The sequence below is a fragment of the Otolemur garnettii genome, unplaced genomic scaffold, assembly GCF_000181295.1.
Source record: "Otolemur garnettii isolate 467f Iridium unplaced genomic scaffold, OtoGar3 scaffold00011, whole genome shotgun sequence".
Classification (NCBI taxonomy): Eukaryota; Metazoa; Chordata; class Mammalia; order Primates; family Galagidae; genus Otolemur; species Otolemur garnettii.
Window position 1 is genome coordinate 2,888,616 of NW_003852406.1, and position 22,702 is coordinate 2,911,317.

Genomic DNA, 22,702 nt, shown 5'->3' on the forward strand with positions numbered 1-22,702 from the left:
CTTGCCTACCAAAATCTGAGAATGTTCAAGTCACCACATAAAATGGCATAGTATTTGGATATAACCTACACATTTCTTCTCATATTCTTTAAATCATCTCCAGATCACTTATAATACCTAATACAGTGTAAATGCTATGTAAATGGTTGTTGTATTAAATTGTTTAGGGAATAATGATAAGAAAAAAAGTGTACTTTTTCAGTACAGATACAACCATCTTTTCTTAGCAAATATTTTTGATATGTGGTTGGTTGAGTCTGCATATGCAAAACTCACAAATAGGAAGGGACAACTATATATCTTTTTATTGAGAGGATAAGTTTTTAAATTATTGTTGGCCTAAAGATTTTAATTTTTTTAGTATTACTTACCTAACCAGACATTTAACTACATTGTCTAAGTTTTACAGATTATTCTTGTGGATTTTTCTAGTGTTATAACAGTATTATTGTCTGTGTTCTTTATTTTATTTCAGTTTCATGTCTTATTTTGTCCACTGATATTTCAGTTTCATGTCTTTGTACATTACCAAGGTTATCCAGAACAGTAGAAAATAATAATAATAACAGCAAGAACTCAGAGCTTATTTCTGATCTTAGTGGAAATTAAGCTTCGGTTTCCTCATCTGTAAACTGAGAAAGTTGGACTAGATGACCCCTAAGTTTTTTTCTGAGTATTAATTCTATGCTCTAAGTTCTAAAAGTACATGACATGCCTGTATTTCCCTCCCCAAAAGTGGTATGGTGCCCGGTCATTTTGTAACTATTTGAATGGTAACGTTTCTTTTCTCCCAAACTAAAATCACACTGGGATATAAAGATATCACACATGATATAAAGATAAATAAGCCATACTCTGTGTGAATCTATTAATATATTTCATGTTTAATCATATATAACTCTTCTGTATCCCTCCCTCCACAATTTTTTTGTAAATCCCTTGTTAGCTGGTCTGATTTAGCTTTGTTTTCCTTATTCCTTTCACTCAAAAAGCGTTAGCACTTACAATAGTGCAGGGTAGTGTCTTGCCTGTCAGAGGCCATCAGTCACTGTTGAGTGTATGAATTCCAGCCCTCTACTCCCTAATTTCACCAATAAGGACATTAAGACTTAAGTGACTAACCCAAGGTCACACAAACAATTAGCCACAGAGCCAGGACTAGAATTTAGGCATTTGGTAAAGCCAGAGCAGACACGGCCTTAAGAAGGGATGATGAGGCTTTCATTTATCTGAGAATTTAGCAGCTCCCTGTAAACACAAAGCAAAATGAAGGAAACAAAATTTGATTCTTCCATATTATGGTAGAAGCCAATGGAAGTACTCTAAATTTATTCAAATTCTTAGAGCTTAAAATAATCTGTAGACAGAATGGATAACCTTTGTGTTTGGGAAAAGAAAATTCAGAAGAGTCACAGTGGAACAATCAGACCTATCTTTTACAACAGCAGAGAAAAGGAGACAAATGTTCAGAGCTGGCATAATCAGACTGCTTAGTGTTTTCTGCCTGAATGCTCAAAGAGCAGGGCTTGTGATTCCACCCATTCTGAGGCAAAACAAGCAACATGAAAATGAGCTCCTATTGCTTTGGAAAGAACATTCAAAAGCTAATTCTTTGGAAGAACAATGGCCACATTTCTTAACATGATGTATTTTTTTAAAAACTGGTTATGTCTCAGCACAACAGATAAACAAACTGACAGTGTAGAAACACCCTACCAAAATTAATGTCCTTCCCTTACCTGGAATTGTTAACCATTGAAAAGTAAATTCTGCATGTGTGTCCTCAAGTGACACATGAAACTCATTTGTTTCATACCTATTCAAAAGCCTAATGGAAGCTTTCATAGAAGGCCTTCATCACTCCACACAGAAATACCTAGGAGTTATCTCTTTCTATGTCTCAGTCCTTAGGACTGAGCAGCTTGAAATTCCTCAGAACACTTTTTCCCCTGAGTTAAGGTCAAAATCTCTGTTCTTATTTGGCAAGAGAAAAGCCCACATTTATCTTCATCGATACTTTGCCTTAACAACAACTACAGAACTCAGGACTCTTTTTTTCTCTTAACTTCTTCACTGATTAATAAATCATACACAGCTTAGGAATAGAGGAAGAACGCTGAGCCAGCTCTCAAAAGACTTGGGTTTGGATCGTGGTTCGGCCCCTAACTAGCTCCATAATCCTGAACAAATCATCTCCTCATTTGTGAAAGAAGTTCAGCAATAGCTACTTCATAAAATTGCTGGGAGACATAAATGAGATAAAGTGTGTGAAACTACCTCATATAAAACACACAATGCTAAAAGAAAGAGACAGACAGATGATTTTTCGAGACACCATATTTTGTGTACATTATAGAACATCAGTAATTTTGAAAATTATGAGAAAGTAGTTTTTAAACAATAAAGTATGCTAATATCAAACACACACACATAAACATAAAAAAAATACAACCATAAAATGCTATCTAAAGGTAAGCTGATATTATTTGGAGCATAAAGGAATTCAAAAATCAGTTATTTTAATCTCATCACTTTATAGAGCAGCACATATTTGAAAGGCAAACGAAGGCACGGAGAAGCCATGTATTTTCTCTAAGATCACACAACTACCAGTGGCAGTGCCAAGACCAGAAACTAGGTTTGAACTATTACAAATAGGTTTTCTGCCTTCCACTGCACCTTGGAAGTATCATTAAAAGAATCCTAACCTGGGAATCTAGATTTGGTCTCTAACAAAAATGAATCTTTCAAATCATTAAATGAAAATGCCAATGCACTTCAAAGAAAGAATGCATACAGAATATACTTCCTTCATGAGGACATATGAAACTGCACATGTGCAGATGGTAAGCCACAAGGTACATTTATTATTCATTTAGGACATAAAAGGAAAGCTATAAAAGCTGACCATAGCTCTTCTGGCAAAGACCAGGATTTACTACAGACTTTATAATTGGATACAAGCATGAGAGGTCCTCAGAATCTAAGATGAGCCAGTAGGATACAGTTTAAATAGAGCACACTCTGATCGTGGCTCCAGAGGGCCCAGAGCAATTTGTGGTGCTGTGGCCACATGCCACCACTTCAACTCAATTTCCCACAACTTGACATTTCAGTTTTCTGACTGCTATCCAAAACAAGGGCGGATTTTGGGCATTGAACATCCTTTACTTCATCATAGCTAGGTTTTTGGAAAGAGAGAAAAAAAACACTCATAAAAATTAGTGGGGATTTAGAGTTGGTGATTTTGTGTATTGTTAAAGTGCTGATGATGAGAAGTGTCAAACAACCAAGTCTCCTCTTGGTTCCAATGTCTCTGGGGCTGTCTGGTTGAGTCTTGACAGGAATAGAATCAAAAATGTCTCAGGTATGGGCTCTATGGCCAAGTTCCAAGCCTCATCAAACACATACACACACATACATATGCATACATATATACATATCTACATACGAGGTTAGACAATTAAGTTTGCGAACTTGTCCTAGAAAAAGTGCTAGATACCTCATTGCTGAATATCACTATGGTCACCTTCAAAGTACTCCCGTTGGCCATCTGATCATGCAGCACTTTCTCTAGGATGAGATGAGTTCGCAAACTTAATTGTCCAACTTCATACATAATGTATATACATAGAGGTAAATATGTATGTAGAGAGAGACAGACCAAAAAAGAGACCACTTTAGCTCAGATTGTAGAACCAAATCTAGAAATAACAGATCAAATTGTAATGGAAATTATGAATTATACTTCTTATCTAACAGTGGACCACACTTCATCTATTTCTATAGATACTTGTTTATGATACATATACAAATGAACAAATATTCATTAAGCTTGTACAATGTGTCAGGCATTTTTCTACAGGTATTTATTCATTCGTAACACAATCCTATAAAGTAGAACTATTATTTTCTTCATTTTTAAAATAAATGAACTGAGGTACTAGAAGGTGAAGAAATGTCTTGCCCAAGGTTATGGAGATGCTAAGACCCGAATCCAGATATCCAGAGCCAGACTAGTGGCACAGAAGCACTATCTCTATACATCTCTCCAAATATTCTTCCTTTTTTTTTTAATCCCAAATAAGCCCAATTCTAATTGATCAGATTGCATGAGATTATACTGAAGTCCATGTATCCCCACCCCCAAAATTTTTTTTCTAAGAAACTGAATCAAATCAAGAAGAAAATAAAATGCATTTATTGTAATTTGAAAACATAAAAGTTAAACAGATTAAACAGCTTAGTTGCTTCATTTATAACAGATGTAGCAGACCATAAGCAGTCAGAACAAGATATCTATCTCACTTATAATCTTAAAACAAACAGAAATGATTGTGTGGAACAAAGATTCTTGATGAAGTGGCTTCATTAAAGTGTAAACTCTCATCTTACCTCACATATAATGAGATGGGTACAACTGTATTGAGAATAATAATATAGGACCAGAATGTTAAGAATCCCGAGAACACAAAGTTCTTCTCTCCTTCATTCAAAAAGAGGAAAGTTCTGAACTGCTCCCCAACTTGATTCTCCCAGATTGAATTTCCTACTGCAAGAATAATTCCCAGGCATACCAGAAACCCAAAAATCTGAAAAAAGAATAGAAGACTGGTTAAGGTTAACTTGACCCCCAAACTAGTCATATCAACATGATCTAATTATACTTCTAACTTCAAGAAATTGTCATTTGAAAAGCAAGTTATGTAAACATCTTCTTACCATTAATTATATGACTAAAATTTAACCTTTTTATGTTTGGAACGCAGCTGAATAATGTATATACATTTTCTCACTTAATTCTCCCATTGAATCTCTGAAGTAGGAATAATCATTTTCATCACTTTAAAGATTAAAAACAAAAAATGAAACAGAAACATGAAAGGACAATATAACTTGTCTATGGTCATATAGCTAACAACTTCACATCCTCAATTTGTGTGAAGTACACACACTTAAGTGGTTTAATTAAAGAAAATCATATGCCCTGATTTGTGTTGGACAGCTTTCTTTTACAATTATTATCCATGTGTAATATTAATAATTTTCCATTCATCCTCAAAGATATAATGTTTGGCTGATAAATTATATGATCCCCTCAGGCATAAAAGCAAAAAGAAGGAAATATCAGTGATAACTCTTCCAGATGAGCTAAGTCTCTTGGCTTTATAGATATGGCTGCAAAATTCTTAGCTGAAGTCAACAAGAAATATAAAGATTAAGTAAAGCACTTTATGACATATATACTTTCCTTTTGAGATTAAAAAAATAGGAAGCAACCTGAAAACTGTTAGCAGACCCTTATATTATTATTAGAATCAGTACTAGAAAAACACATTTTGTAGGTATAACAACTAGGGAGACAAAAAGGTCAATCTGTTTTGAGTCCAAAATTACAGCCTCAGAAAGCAAGGATACAAAGTCTGAGGATGTGGTAAGTAAGACCTGAGGCGGGGTGTTATGGAGATGTTGCTCCACTATGTGTCACACATGATAAGAGCTGAGACCATTGTTGAGGGAGGAGTGGAGCTAGAGAACAGGAATGCATTTCCCTCTGTTTCCTTTTTCTTCAAGAAAGAATAATCAGAAGTTCAAGTTCAAGACCAACCTAAACAAAAGTGAGATCTTGACTCCACAGAAAAACTAGCCGGGCATCCTAGCATGTACCTGTAGTCCCAACTACTCAGGAGACAGACAAGAAGATCACTGGAGCCAGGAGTTTTAGGTAGCTGTGAGCTACAATGATGCCACTGCACTCTGCCCAGGGTGACAGAAAGATACTCTGTCTCAAAATATACTTATATATAAAAGTTCTAAGACTGCTTTCTTCTTTATTCTCTCATGAATAACAGGAATATAAGAAGACAATGACAGAAAAAACCTGAGTTAAAGTATATTAGAAAACCATGTATTAGAGAAAAATAGAACTCTGAAGCCCCAAACCTTACCAATTCAGCACCCATATCACAAAGTTCTCTTTTCTCTCAATGTCTGAGACTACAAACTAATTGCACTGAATTACTTTAAGAGCATTAAAATTGGTAATACTTGACATCAAATGCCCTAATTTAAGGATGACTTTTGCTTCTAACTCCCCAATGGATTGTCCTGTTGTCAAGTACAAAAAGCTGGGCCAGTCCCTACTTCCTGATCAGTGATTTCACTCTGTGGTGGGCAGACAGGCAATCCACATGCCAGCCCTGAGAGTGGGATCAAGGGGTCGAGGGTATTTACACTAAGGACTGTAGGAGAGGGCACAAGCTCTTGATGGGCACATCCTTTTAGCCTCATGGATTCTGTACCAAAGAGACTGGTATAACTGGAGGAAAGCCCACCCTCCTAACCAGTGAAGGGTAGTTTGGAAAGTGAAACACAGAGCCTGGCCAATATTCCGTGCCCAGCAGATGTTACTTTCCTTCTTATTCAGAGTCCAACTATCACATGTCAGTTCAGCAAATACATACTGAGCTCAGGTTCTTTATGATCGTGGTTCTGTGATGAGGCTCATGGGGGAACATGGTTCAAAGTCACTGTCCTTATATTCCAAACTCACTGTCTTCAAACTTAACACCTACAGACAAGAGCCTACATGTCTCATCCAGAGATATTGCACAAGGAGTCAGATAACAATCTAAAGGAAGGAGCAGAAGGAATATCTGAATATCTTGGTAAATGATGGTAGAGAAGGTCATCATTTTTCAAAATTCAAAAGTGAAAGAAAATTTATATGAGGAATATAACTATGAACTAAAGAAGTTTGAAAGCCTTGATGAAGGAAAAGAACCGTAACTTGGGCTTCAGAAGATTCATGAGCAGAGCCAGCTGCATCAGTTGCAGGGTTCAGTGCAAAGTGAAAATGCAGGACCTCTTGTTAGAAAATTATTAAGAATTTGTAGACAGCAAAAGCAGATGTGTAAACCAAGCATAAAGCTCTTCTGAGTATGGATCCCTATGTGGCTACATAAGTTCTACACCCATGAAGCCAGCCCTGTCCATAGCTGCATAGAGAAGACTTCAGCAGGAGTAAGACAACAATAATATAATAAAACCATGTTTTGTTTTTCAATCCTTGGGACTACAGGGAATTTGGAAGACAATGAAGACCTCTATAAACACTAACCTGCCTCTCATAATAATTCTACCACTGGCAGGGAGGTCACCATAATCTAGAAAATAGAGGGCTGGGCAGTGCCGGTGGCTCAAAGGAGTAGGGTGCTGGCCCCATATGCCAGAGGTGGCAGGTTCAAACCCACCCCTAGCCAAAAACTGCAAACAAACAAACAAACAAACAAAAATAGAGGGCAGTGTAACTGAACCCCAAATGCACAACCCCCAAATACAAACTCCACAAGGAGAACATGGGCTTCTAAAAGAATTTCCAGCAAAATACAAGAAATATATTGAAATAACAATGACTAGTGATATTACCTAACTTCTTAACTTACCCATAGCACTAGAGTATTCATCAATCTATCAATGCTTGTCCTTTTAAACTTTGTCTTACCACTGTTCTGCATTAGTTTAGTATCAGGACCTGCAAAAAAAAAAAAAAAAAAGTAAATTACAACTTTGAAATTATTAGATTATGTATTATTGTTATCAATTCCTACTCCTATCAAATGCTTCTGAAAGAAAAAAATATGTTTCAGAAATAACTTTCATTAAGAGCAAAAAGTTACATTTGATTCTCAACTAGCAGTTTAACAACAATCCTGGAAACCACAAGAGAACTAGTCTCCTTATAACAGGATAAATCAAAGAAAGAAATTGTAGCTGACAGGTTTAAGAGAAGCCAGTCTTCAAAAGTCTATGCATGAATGTGCCCTAATTTAAAGCAGTTAAAGACAAGGAAGTCAATAAAAGTGAGGAATAACTTGGAAATATTACAAAGAATGCAGTAACATAAACAATTCAGTGCACCAAGGTCAAAAATAGGAAGATAAGAAATCACATTCTAGACCTGTTTCCCAAAAAGTTTTGTTGTATCTTTAATGGAGAAACTAACTCCAAAAAACACATTAGCAAGTAATTTAAACTTTTACTATGCATTGCATATATATATAAATAATCTGTGCTTTTTTAAGGGCAAAAATTGTCTTCAATTTTGTGTTAGATTTATTAGGTAACGCATTATCTCGTGCCTTGTTCAAGGAATTCTAAGAGGATTATAACTGCTTTACAGGGCATTATTAGATGATTAACAAAGCAGAATATTAAAATAGATTGTGAAGAAAATTCCTATGGATTGAGAGAATGCTAAATAGAAGCAATAAAGTTTTAATTAAAACTAACTTCAGAGTTCCCTCTCCACGCAATCTTCCTATAATCATTAATCCATATGGCTATTCAATATAGGAGGAAAGGTGAAAGGAAAGAAAGGAGAAAAAAGAGACACACATAAACTCATATACCATTCTAGAAGTCAGGGAGGGATATGCAAAACCTTAAAATACAAATGAAGCAAAGATTGGGGTCTCATAACAATTCATTGTCTTGAGTTGTAAACTGCACCCCAGTGTCCTATTTCTAACTACCGCTGCGTGAAGACCACCCACATTTTCTCAGAATCATTTATTAAAATCATATGGACATACAGAGTGGAAAAATATTTTTTATAGTAAAGATCACAAAGACCAAATAAAGTTTGTAATTATTAAAAACTGAAATATTAATGAGACTTCATTAAGCTGAAAAACTTCTGCACAGCAGAGAACACAACAATCAAAGCAAATAGATAACCTTCAGAATGGGAAAAGATATTTGCAGGGTATGAATCTGACAAAGGGTTGATGACTAGAATCTACAGAGAACTCATATTAATCAACAGAAAAAGAGTAAACAATCCCATCTACCACTGGGTAAGAAATATGAGCAGAACCTTCTCTGTTGATGACAGACAAATATGGTTAACAAACGTGAAAAAATGCTCATGTTCCCTGATCATCAGAGAAATGCAAATCAAACCCCCTTGAGATATCACCTAAACTCAATGAGAATAGCCCACATCACAAAAATCTCAAAGCTTCAGATGCCAGCATGGATGTGGAGAGAAGGGAATACTTTTACACTGCTGGTGGGTCTGCAAACTAATACAGCCATTTGGGAAGGAAGTATGGAGAATCCTCAAAGAACTCAAATTAGACCTCCCATTTGATCCTGCAATCCCATTACTATGCTTATACCCAGAAGGAAAAAAATCCTTTTACCATGAGGATACTTGCACTAGACTATTTATTGCAGCTCAATTTACAGTCACCAAAATGTGGAAACAGCCTAAATGCCCACCAACTCAGGAATGGATTAACAAGCTGTGGTATATGTATACCATGGAATACTACACAGCCACTAAAAAAGATGGACACTTTACATCTTAAGTATTAATCTCGATGGATTTGAAACACATTCTTCTTAGTAAAGAATGAAGAAGCAAAAATCCAATGTACCAATTCTAATATGAAGGCAGTAGATTATCTAATACAAGGTGGGGGATAGGTGAAGGAGGGAGCAGGTAGAGGGGAGGAGAGAGAGGACTAGGGGTCACAGTGTATGGCACACTTCTTGGGGCGGGACACAAGAAGGGACTTTACCTAACAAAAGCAATCAGTGTAACCTAATTCTTTGTAGTCTCAATGAATCCCAAACAATAAAAATAAATAAATAAATAAATAAATGACTGAAATATTGACAGACCAGTTTGATGCTAAAATTTATATTTCTCAGGCATCCAAACACACATATACTAACAAAGAATTCACTTTAGGGGTCGTTAAGCACTTACTTAAATGTATCCAGAGATGTTTATATACACATCTCTACTTCCCCTCGTGGTCAAAGATCTTTAAAGAATTTTCTATACTCGACACCCCTGAGTCCTCATCTCCCTCTAATTACTCAACCTAGTTTCTGGGCCAGTCACTACACCAAAACAGATCTGGCGTTATCATCAATATCCATCACCTTTTGGCCTCTCAGCAGCCTTTGATGCTATTGACTATTCCATCCTTTGGTAACGCACTCTTCCCTTAGCTTCTGTGTTACAGTATTCTCCTGCTTTCCTCCTACCTCTTTGGTAGTCCCTTCTCTGTCTTCACAACGCTCACCCTCTCTACCCAACCAATAAACACCAAGATTCCTTAAGACTTAGGCAGAGGTCACCTTCTTTTCTCACTCAATCCACCTTCCCTGGACAATCTTATCAAAGACCATAGCTTTAAGACCATTAACTTTAATAACAGAGACCAAATGTAAATATCTATCTCATACTGCTCCTCTGTGCTCTAAATCCATATATTTAAATCTATGTATTTAGTTGCCTATATGTTATCTCCGCCTGGGTCTAACATGCCTCAAATCACCCTTGACCAGTCTAGTTTGTGACCTTCCTCCAAAATTCTTAACTCAGAAAATGGCACTACCCTCCATCCAGTTGTGAAAGTGGGAGAAACCTAAGAGTCCTAGTTGATGCTCTCTCATCTTCATCTGGTCAAGCTTGTCAATTCAACCTTCCGAAAAGTTTCTGAATTTGCCTCTCTCCATTTTCATAATCCCCTCCCTAATCCAAAGCACCATCCTCTCTCAACTATGAATGCCTAGTAACTTTGTCTCTCTGCATCCACTCTGCCCCCATAACTAATCAATATATTTCTCCTCCTCCACCCCAATCATGCACTCTTTCCAGAAGCATTACAAACACTTTGAGCAAGAGCGAACCTTTAGAATTTAACACATATACACCCCACCAGTTTTTAAATGTCTCCCCTAAGCTCTTAGGATAAAGACCAAAATTCTGGATACAGATCACAAGGTCCATCCAGCTCATCATCCATGTCTACAGTCACATATCCATCCTACACTCTGTGCTCCATGCCCCACATGAGCTTTCTCTTGTGACCTCACTCTCCTCACTCCTACCATAGGACTTTGGCCCATGATATGCCTTGGCTTTAGGTTATTATTTCTCTCTCTCTTTCTCTTTCTCTCTCTCTCTCTTACCATGCTAAAAACCACATGAGTCCAAGTGTTGCAATTATTCTGTTCATATTCTTAATCCCCAGTGAGTAAGTAGCACAATGCCCAGCATATACTAGGAACTTAATAAGTAATTTTAGTAAACTCATAAATCTATCAAACATCTGTTATTTTTTAGGCAATGTGCTTTTAATTTATTATCTCATCTAAAGCTTACAAGAAGCTAATGCATTAGGTACTATTATCCTCAGATCACTAATAATGAAACTGAGGCTTAAAGAATTTAACTTGCACAATTCCTCTACTAGGTATATATCCAGAAGACCAAAAATTACTTTATAACAAAGATATTTGTACCAGAATGTTTATTGCAGCCCAATTCATAATTGCTAAGTCACAGAAGAAGCCCAAGTATCCATCAACCCATGAATAGATTAATAAATTGTGGTATATGTGGAATATACCACAGAATATTATGCAGCTTTAAAGAAAGATAGAGACATTACCTCTTACATGTTTACATGGATGGAGCTGGAACATATTCTTCTTAGCAAAGTATCTCAAGAATGGAAGAAAAAGTATCCAATGTACTCAGCCCTACTATGAAACCAATTTATAGCTTTCTTATGAAAGCTATAACCCAATTATAGCCCAAGAAGAAGGGGACAGGGGAGAGGGAGAAGAGGAGAAGGGGGAGGATTGGTAGAGGGAGAGTAATGGTGGGACCACACCTATAGTGCATCTTACAAGGGTACATGTGAAATTTACTAGGTGTAGAATATAAATGTCTAAACACAATAACTAAGAAAATGTCGTGAAAGCTGTGTTAACAAGTTTGATAAAAATATTTCAAATTGTATATAAAACCAACACATTGTAACTCATGATTGCATTAATGTACACAACTATGATTTAATAAAAAAAAAGAGAGAGAGAGAGAGAGAATTTAACTTGCTTAAGATTTTTCATCTAGCAAGTGCCAGAGCCAGAATTTGAATCTTAATCTAACTCTAAAGATCTTATTCTTAACTACTATTTTTTAAATCCAGGTGAATGTACAGTCAACCCATGTATATTTAGGACTATGTCTTATTCAGGAACCTAAGAGGAAACAGATGACATGTTGAGCAAAGATAATTAGAAGAGGGTTATTTATAAAGAATCTCTGTACAAATGTGTGCATTATAAGGGAAGCAAAAGATCAATGCAGTAACCAAGAGCTCAGTAGCAGCAATCAAGCTGCTTTTCCACCTAAGCCAGAAGGGATGAGGTCGGGGAGGGGTTACTGGAGAAACAGGGCTATAGAGTTTACAGCCTTGTGATGAGAGACCCAGACAGCCTGAATTGACCACACAGGAAGGTGGCCTAGGAAGTGAACACCTTGAGTTCACCTTCTTTCTCACTTTGATCTCTCCCCAGGAATCCCCAAGACAAAACTTTCACCAGAAGCCAAGTTCAAGGAAATCTATCAGAATAAACCACCTAAACAAGGAAGACTCCTGGGGCAGAGAGAGACGTGGAAAGGTGGAGAGAAAAACTGAAGAAGCAAATCAAAGGCATCCAGCACAAAAACCTACTGTGTACCAACAGGGCGCTGACTCCTACAGTTCTTTAAGTGAATGAGATTCTTGCACTCAGAAATAAGACTTTCTCTTCTCCTGGGTAGAAAAGAAAAGGCATTACCAGACCTAACTGTGAATGTATATTAGACTGTCATAAATTATAGGTTTATAAAGTAAACCACGTCTGTATCAATTATATTCCTTGCACAATTCTTAATGGTAGGTATAACTAGAGTAATAATACAGCAATTATTATTAGAGTTAATAATTCTTATCAGATATTTTTCATAAGATTGAGGTGCTCCCCTGGAACTACAGGGTGTCCCCAAAGTCACCACACATAGGGGAAAAGGGAAATTGTAACCAAATGTAACTTTATTTGCAAAATATTCATTAAAAAGGAAATTATAACCAAATGTACCTTTATTTGCAAAATATTCAATATTTTTTATAAATATTTTATAAAATTTTGTAATGAATATTTTGCAAATAAGTTACATTTGGCTATCATTTCTCATTTTCCCTATGCATGATGATTTGGGGGACCCCTTGTAGTTCTCCAACTAAATGACTCAAGACTTAGCAGTTCTAAGTTCAACTGTTCAACAGATGAACATTCATCTGTTCAACTCTGGCATCAATGCCCAATCATTCATTCTTCTACTTGCCATTGTTGTAGGTAAGCTTTCTATTAACATTTGTGGCCAAACCAAAGTCAAGGCCAGTATGTTCTGCTCTACAAATAGCCTCTTGATAAAGGTCCCCTGCAAGTGAAGCTCCCAGCTACAACACAAAAGAAGAGGATGCTTTCCTCTCCCCAATGCCAAGTTCCAGAGAGCAGTGGAGCAGGCAGCATGCTCTGAATTGAATGTGAAAGAAGCAGCAGGAAAAAAAAGAGAAAAATGACATTTGTTCATTTTGACAATGACAATCTCTGTCATGTGCACGATCTCACTGAGTCTTTACCATGACTCTAAGGTACTCAGTATGATCCCCACGTTACAAGAGCAGAAACTAAAGCTCAGGAAGGTTAAGTAACCAAGGCTTATAGTCCTGCAGCTGGTAAACCAATCTGAACCCAGATCTGCCTGACCCAAATTCAGTGAACTTTCTGTTACACTCCCTTGGAGGGTGACCTGCTCAACTCACCACCCACTTCCCTGTACGTAAGAAAACTTTCCCACAGAGACAAGCTTATGAAAGAGAACTTGTCCCCTCAGAGGCTCACAACAGCTGTCTTAGCATGACATGCAGTAGCTGAACTGGAGTCCTGACTTAGTCATTCCAAACAAGATCTTACACATGCAAACAAATCTTGGGCTATGGCCCATCCCAAGGATGAAGTACCCCCATTTCTGTGGTGACACGGAGCAAATCAAGAGGGTATTTCCCATTAGAAGACCTTTGAAAGTTTCCTCATCTTTAACCAGGAAGGTAAAGGGAGGTTTATGGATAAGCCTAGTTCTCTTTTTCTGTGTGGCAGAAAGACACAGATAAGGAAATGTATAATAATAGGTTTATTTCCCTGGCTGAAAAATAAAAGCATCCGATGGGAGAATCATGAAGCCAGATTCATCCCCAAGTAAAAGCACATACAGTGCCTCATTTCTAGGGATTTCCCAAGTCCTTGCAATGGCAACGCCCCAAGTAGCAAGAGCCTTACTAACACCCACAGCTGAGAGTATTTAAGAGAAATTGGGAAGACTTTTCTAGGTTTGGAACACTTTTGAGTCTTTAATGAACATTTTGTTGTTATTGAGGAAAGTCAGTTAAGAAAAACATTCCGATTTTGATTGCTCATATAGTCAACGGGCCCAAAACACATATTAATTTGGTGTCACAATAAACAGAATTTTTAAAATCAAGGGCTGGCAATTGAAGCAAGAGTACAATTTGAGTAGCTTTACGAAATGGCGCTACTGTCAGCTTCCTTAGGAAGAGAAATGCCACCTTGAGCCCACAAAGATAAAGCAGACCAAGGAAATAGGGTGGGCAAGAGGAGTGAGAGACAACTCCCACTGTCCCATCCCACCTCCATCATGCATAGGCTTTCCAGAACCCACTCTCCTGTTTACAAATAGTAAAATGAGCTATGGGATATAAACAGAAATGATTGTCAGATCTCTCAGAAGGCTTTTCCAAGAGGGATGCTTGCCCTCCACAAACTACAAAATTAGCAGCAGAGAGGGGGCTTGTTTTCATACCCTTGTCCACTTTAAAGGCCGACTGATGAATACATAAAATGACAGAGATGACTGGCATGGAGTGAACACAGAGAAATCAAGCAGTAGGTATCTAGTACTGTGGGATCTGGGCAATTAAGGTCCTAGCACCTTTACAAACAATGGCAATGGTTCCTCACACAGTGGGGCCACCTGGACTATTTTCAGAGCAATAGTATATTCCCCTGGTGTCCTGCAGGGACTGCAGTCAACTCCAGAGCAGTACTTTGCATGGAATAAAGGCATCGTGCTCCTCAGAACTTGGAGAACCTTAGACTTAGATCTGGCCCTGAGCCATCAGTGGTACCTGCAAAAATAACCAGTCCGAAACACCAGCTGGTGTTCCTCAGGACGCAGCCTCTCAGGATTATCTTCTCATTGCTGAGGGAGTATTTGCTGCCCTTCCACGAGAGGACTCCTGTGAATTTATCTAACTTGTTGTTAGGTGCCTCACAGACAACAATCCCTGGAAAATAAAAAAAAAACAAACCTCTTTATGACTCGCTCCAAACTTTTTACCCCCTACTTCTCATACACAGTACATTTTCTTTTCTTTTAGATAGGGTGTTACACACACAGGATTCCACTAGGAACAATAGGCTGGGAAGGGCAAAGATGGAATCTGTCAAATATTCTGAAACATAGCTTTCTCGATTAGCCAAACAGGAAGAGAAACCTCAAGAGATCTGAGATCGTTTTTCCTTTAAAAAAAAAAAATTGCTTATTTTCACTTCTACTTTGTAACAAATAATTTTTTTACAGATAGAGAAGTGACTGTGCTAAAAGTTTCTCTTATTTCATCTTTTAACTGACGATGAACTTTTACACAGGTTCAGATGGCATAGTTCCCATTTCACAACCAAAGTTAATCATCTTTCTAAGCTCATAATCAGAATTTCAGAGGTCTCACTATATTCCACCCCAGAGAAACCTGGGCCTGGTTTGCCACATGTGTTTGAAAATGCGTGTGATTCCTTTCAGCTGTTCTATGCTTCTTATCTTGATTAGATTCAGAGTTCTGGGGACTCTCAAAGGCACCATATAACTTGCCCCAAACTGGCCAGAAGATGTTTCTAGTTTCTTTAATTCCAAGCCCATTCCAAACCGAGGGCATGCCCATTCCAAGTCAATGAATCAATTCGTTCCATTATTACAATAAGAAAATATACATTCAGGGTGGGAGTTCTCTAGATAGAAAAAGAAACCAGAAATAATCCTTTATGGACCCTGTCACAAAACATAATCATTAGATTAATATACATTTCCATTGCAAACAGGTGAGGTTAAATTTTTAGAAGTAATGGGTTGGGGAGGAAAGAGGAAGGGAGGGGAGGAAGGAAAAGGTGGAAGGAATGAAAAAGAAGGCTGTAGTTAGATCCAATCTGGGTTCAGGCCAGAGTCAGGGGTGAAATTAGTCCCTACAAGGTCCTTTCTCTCAAAAATAATAAAAAGACATTTGTTTAATCAAAAGTCAAAAGGCCAGTTGGAACATAAAATGTATGTAACATATGGAAAATAAAAAGGGGAGCATATCTTCAGCATTGATTGAAAGGAGAGAGGATCAGATGACCCTAGAGAATCTCTGTACTATGCTGATTCCATCTGCTCTTTCTCTGAACTTAAAGAGGCTTTTTTTATTAGGTTCCCTTCTTTCCTAGAATGCTATGTTTTCCACTTAGAAGTCTTAGATATAGGGCCAGGAGCAATGGCTCATGCCTGTAATCCCAGCACTTCACCAGGCCCAGGGGGAAGGATTACTTGAGGCTAGGAGTTTGGGCAACATAGTAAGACCCTATCTCAGAAAAAAATCTTACCAACCAGATTACTAACTTTAGTAAGTTTTGCACTAAAAAGCAAAAAGTGAATCCTGAAAGGAATGTAGGACTCAGAGCCTCAGGACTGCTTTTCCACCCTCTGCCTGCCTTGTTCCAATGTAACAAAAGGATGCCTAAAGACTCCCCCCACTTGGGCAGTCACTGGCGGCTTCCCAGACATCCATTGCTAAAAGAGTGCTGGCAGGAGGATTTGGTTAAGAAAAACAACCTTACTAAGGGAAGCAGCTGAATTCTAGTTAGCTCCTATTGCCTATCACTGATATTAAAAAGTAAATTAAAACTGATTTAAACTGGGTCAAGTTGTTTTGGTAAGTACATTGTAGAGGAGACTTTTTGTAAATTCCCAGAAGTCGATACCTTTTTTCTTAACTACTAATTTTAGTCCTCAATTATAGAACTTTGGATTGAGCATCACCAGCAAAACCTACATTAAAATAACAGGTTGACAGCGACTATTAAAGTTTATTCCAGCTTTCTTGACCCAAGACTCAATTTCTCAGGCTTCAAACTTGGATACTAAAAAAAAAAAAAAGAAAAATGAAAGAAAGAAAGTAAAGGAAGGAAGAAAGAAAATGTGCTTTGGGCAAAAACAACATGATACATAATCCCTGCCAATAGGAATATAAAAAACAGGCTAATGTGATCATTTTTATTGTTGCAAGCAAAGACGGACATGGAGGCAAATACAGCCTTGGATGTGGTGGCTCCCTCCTCCCTGGCCCCAAGGCTTATCCACTTCTGGCCTCACACCAAGGGTGTGGCTCTAGACAGGAACAGGCAGCAGGGCCAAGGGGTTCTGCCTGAGTTCTTGAAGGCCAAACCCCAATTCAGCCCTTCTCGAAGAGTGTGGTCCCAGTGATGTAAGTACTAATACAGGACCCAGTCAAAACAAAATGGTGGGAACAAAGCCAAAATACATTCTTTTTAATCATCAGAAGTGCTCAGCTTCCCCTTTCTTAGCCTTGTTAGCATAAAACATAAACTTCCCAGTTTCTTTTCCACCTTTTTCCAAAAGGGGTAAAAAGGATTCCTTCGACCAGAACATTGTATTCACCTCTTATAACCTATTATACTGTCTTTATAGTAGGATCTTAATAAATATTTGTTGAAGAGATTGAAAAAAAATCACATGATTTCGAGAGAGAGGTTGAGAGGGAGATCAGCATTAGAGCAGATCTAAGATGAATGGGAAAGTGAATATATTTCTATGGTAGTAAGGATAAAGGGGATTAGAAGACCAAACAGCCAAGCCACAGTGGGGGGCTTAGGTGGGCCTAAGGCTAGTGGAAGTGAAAGAGAGGCACTTCGACCAGCAGAGAATTCTCAGACCACCGAGGTTTGTAGGAAAGGTCTTTATTGGATCGGGGGGAGGGAGGCTGCAGAGCAGCACCAAGGAGGAGAGAAAAGAGGGGAGAGAGATAAGGAGAGAGTGGGGAAGAGAAGAGAGAGAGTAACGTAGAGAAGAATGAGGGGGAAGTGAGGGAAAAGAGAGAGAGAGCAGAGGAGGAAGGCAGAGAGAGATGGGAAAGAGAGAGAAAGAAGGCGGGGGCACATATTATGTAGGGAAGATTTAGAATGGTGACGGGCTGGTGGGATAACCAATAAGGAGTTATTCTTCCAGTGGAAAGAGCCATTAGGAGCGGGCAGCGGGAAATTGGAACAGGGTGATGAGGTAAGCAGGCCACTCCCTGTGCTAGGGAGGAGTTGTAACTTTAAGGGTAGGAAGGGTTTTTAGGGGGAAGGGACTTTCTGAGGCAATAACCTAACAGGAAGCACATAGATCTGAGAACACTGAGAAAAGGCGAGGACATTGAAAAACATTAGAAGCAACCAAAAATAGATCCTGGCATAAAGAGGGAAAAACACATTTTCTCCTCTTGCTAGTTGTATTAGAGAAGAGAAAGAGTCAGTAAACAGTTTGACAACTGATGAGGAAACCTTGAGGGAAAAGCACATTGTTCCTCACATAGTCATTACCCAATACATGTTTAGAGCACAAATACCCAATACATGTTTACATGTTTAGAGCACATGTATTGGGGGGGAGAATCATGTTAGTAATGAAGTATAGATACAATCAAACTAGCTAGTCATATTTGTTTGCCCCTATAAAGAAACAAGACATGAAAGTAGATAGCAATGCACCCATATTACAATCCCAGTAGACCCCTCCTGAACAAAATCTATAAGATCTTATTCTGGACCTTCCTCAGCAGTCTAAGTTTAGTCAGCTGGAAGGCTGGCTAATTACCGACCTGATAGACTTCTCCAACCAAAATACATGCCTCAAAGTGGAAATCCGTGATTTACCATAAAAACAGACCCCAGTGCCCAGTGTTCTATGGTTTTGCAGAGAAGTTGACTCCATTTCTTTATGTATATTATTATTAGCAATACATCTTGATTATCTTCCCTTCCATAAGACAAATTAGCCATTGAATAAGACATTACTATTGCTGTTCAAGAATTTCTCTAGCCAAGAGCTTCTTGGAATTTAGGCGATTGCTCAGTGCTGTTTTGTCCTGATGATTGTGACAAATATTTTTCTTAGAAAGAAGAACACCACCTTCCTATTTTCTAAAGCCTCACTATTCTTCAACCATCAAGCCTCAGGCACCCTTCATTACCACGATAATGACCACATCAGCTCAGTAAAGAGGGAAGTGATTCTTCACATCTGTACATAAGGGAGTCAGTGTCTCATGCATCAGCTGTGCTGCTGAGCTGTGCTCCCATCCAGGTGATTGGGAAAGCTATCTGGTAAGTTTTAAAAAGTCACAAGATGCTAACCAAGCTATTTTTTTCTTTTTTTAACCAAAAAGAGAAGCTTATTTTTCTGTGTTTTAATTACACACATGCTATTCTTTAGAAAGAACCACAAAATATACAAGGATTCCTGAATAAAGAGTCAACCTTTCCCTGGTTAAGAATTCAGTATTAACAGTCATACAAAATATGTAAACTTGTCATGAATTGCAAAAAACAGAGCTCAGTCCAGTCAGTAACAATATGCAAACGATTCTTAAACACATTTGGATAATTTACATCCGGGGCTTTCCCCAAGGAATAAGAATGTCCAGTTTACACAATAATAATTGACAAATATTTCCAGTTACTTATTTATAAAAAGCTTTTCAATTAACATAAGAATTTAACATGAAAATCAAGACTTAATTTATTTTTATATTTATTAAAATAATCTTATAAAATTCAACATACTACATATCTTTTTTCCTGATGTTTAAAAAATCTAAAAATATTTATATGAGAACTTTTCAAATAAATGGATTTACCTACCAAGACCCAACTCTCTCCTGTGTACTGGTTTCTATTTTTGGCCAACTCTTCAATAAATTCTTATCAGGGATCCTAACATTTAAAATCACTAAGAACATTGCTACTTTAAAAATATATATATATGATGAATCAATGCCTGTAGCACAGTGGTTACAGCACCAGGCACAAACACCAAGGCTGGCAGGTTCAAACCCAGCCCTGGCCAGCTAAACAACAATGATAACTGCAACAACAACAACAACAACAACAACAACAACAAAATAGCTGGGTGTGTGGCAGGCACCTGTAGTCCCAGCTACTGAGAAGATGAGGCAAGAGAATAGTTTAAGCCCAAAAGTTTGAAGTTGCTTTCAGCTGTGATGCCATAGCACTCTACCAAGGGCAACATAATGACACTGTCTCAAAAAAAATTTTTTTAATTAAATTAAATAGATAGATAAATAGATAGATAGATAGATATACACACACACATATATATATGATGACATCATCCTAATCCTGGATAGACTTCATCTCTGATAATTAATTTTGAACCTCTCAGTTTAGAATATTTTTAAAATTCATGTCTTATCCTGACCAGGAGCTGAGCTGTTGTGCTACATTTCTCTAACACTCCAATGCTGTTTCCCTACACATAGTTTAGAACCTAGAGTTTTGTGTCCTTTGCAGAATAGGCTTTTGCTAACAGTCCAGCGTTCATATTCTGGCTCCTCCACTTAGTAGCTATATGACATTGGGAAGTTTTTCAGTTTGCCTGGGTCTCAGATTCATTACAGATACATTGGCACTAACAATAATCTTTTCCTTCAAGATATGCAAAGATTTAATAAGATAATATGTGCAATGAGTTAGCATGGTGCCTGGTATGTACATCATGGTTAGGACCTAAGATTTTTAGGACCTTTATTTTATTAAAGGCTCCTTTGAAGATGAGCCCTAGTTCCACTGTTTCTTCTCCCTAGGATATAAGGTTTACGAATGTGAGGCCTGGATCCAACTTACTGACCACGGCATCCCCAGCCTTAGCAAATGCCTTGGCATTGTGTTAAATATATATTTGCTGAATGGATGAATGGGTGACTGCATGAATGAATGAAAAAGGTAAGCTTATGCAATACCTAAGAAGGCCACCAGCAAAACTCTGTCCTTGGGTATAGATGCAAAGGTAGAGAGGCAAGGAGACTTACAAGCGACATCCTGAGCCCCAACCCACCTCAGTTTTGACCCTACCTGTCCCCAGTGTGAAGTCCTCAGTGCAGACTTCTTTAGAAATAGGTTTAAGAAAGTCAGGTCTTTAGATACTTGGAATATGTAAACTTATGATAAAAGGACAGAAAACTGAAGTTTGGTGCTAAAGAAAGCATTTTGGCAAGTATCAGAAGCAAAAACCACAGAGTAACTAGAAGCGAAAATAATGCCATACTCATATTTCCTCAGAAATCACAAAGATATACCCAGATAGAGCACGGGAAAGGGCGTGACTCATATATCTGTCTCATCTATTACACCTATCCGGAGCTAGGCAGAGCATTTCCAAATGTACACAAGGCCGATATTACACATTAATTTAAACTAAAGGATGCAATGTCTGGTTTTGATTCCCATGACTCAAGGAAATCTTTTCCTAGTCACCAGAGGAAAACCTAAAATCTACTGATACTTCATTAGGGCAAAGGTGAATAAAGAAGACAAAATACAGAGGGTCAGAAAAGAAGAGAGAGTGAAAGGATCAGAAGAACCTTCATAATACATGTAGAGAACTTTTATCATTTTACATGCTCCGTTTTGCATCTTATCCTTAGGAAGTGTTTAGAGGGTATATTAATATGGAGAGCATGATGACAACAGAAAAAATGACAGAAAAAGGGCCACTGAAGGTGAAGAAAATAACATAAAAAGGGGAAGAAGAAGATGGGAAGAGAACCAAAAGAAAGAATGCATGGAAGGAAGGACAGAGGAGACTGGTGAAATGGGGTAGCTAGTGAACTATGTGTAGATAGTGTGTGGTGTGTGACAGACAAGAGAGATTGAAGTGGAAATGTGTAAACTGGAGCTTGGAAAGAAGAGGATGGAGAAACAATTGAAGGCTACAGAAAAGCAAGGGCAATTGTGGGAAGGATTTAGAGTTTGTTAATTGGCCTCACTCTTTCAAAGACTTCTCCATACCACATCTTGCATCACCCTGTTGCTCTTTAAATTTTGCTAACTGAGGAAATCTAATTTGTTTATTGTATCTAATTTATTTCCCCTTAATCCATCTATTCATTCTTCAGATGCTTTCTTGGAAGCAGTAAATCATTTAATAAGGATAAGCCCATAAAACACCATGTGGCCTTAGACTTTAAGGTAGATTAAAATACAACCCAAGATTTAAGAATGAGAAAACAAATTTAGCAGAAACGTGGCAGTTAGCCCAGCAGTGTACCAGCCTCATTACACGTTTTCTGAAAAGTGACCACAGTTTAAGTATAAATAATAGAAAAGGGAGGCTGTGTTGCCCTTATTTGGGAAAACGGTTATACTCTGGTGACTCAGGGAGTTGCCTGTTCTGCGGGAAGCAAATTCAGGTCACATCTAGTAAATACATAGCCTGTCATTGATTCACATGGTCACAACTCTTGAAGGGTGTCACAAAGACAGAGCTCAACAAATGTCCACATTTGTTATTTCCTGGCCTCCCCCATGCTCAGATCAGGGTCAGGTGACTCATGCTAGCCAAAGAAATATGAGAGGAAGAAGCAGTTAAAAGCTAAGGTATCTCTTTTATCTCACCTTTATCCTGTACTATCTGTGCTTAGTCTAGGACCATGGCTACATG

At 37.9% G+C, this 22,702-nt stretch overlaps 1 protein-coding gene across 1 annotated transcript in view; it reads right to left on the minus strand.

Moving 5' to 3' along the window:
• Nucleotides 1-22,702, minus strand: part of ATP8B4 (ATPase phospholipid transporting 8B4 (putative)) — a 240,815-nt gene that overhangs the window by 87,694 nt on the left and 130,419 nt on the right. The window contains exons 10-12 of the mRNA XM_023509982.1: nt 15,060-15,218; nt 7,446-7,534; nt 4,396-4,592 (exon numbers count right to left, since the gene is read on the minus strand). Of these exons, the coding sequence (XP_023365750.1) occupies nt 4,396-4,592; nt 7,446-7,534; nt 15,060-15,218 (445 nt within the window). The remainder of the gene's footprint in view (nt 1-4,395; nt 4,593-7,445; nt 7,535-15,059; nt 15,219-22,702) is intronic.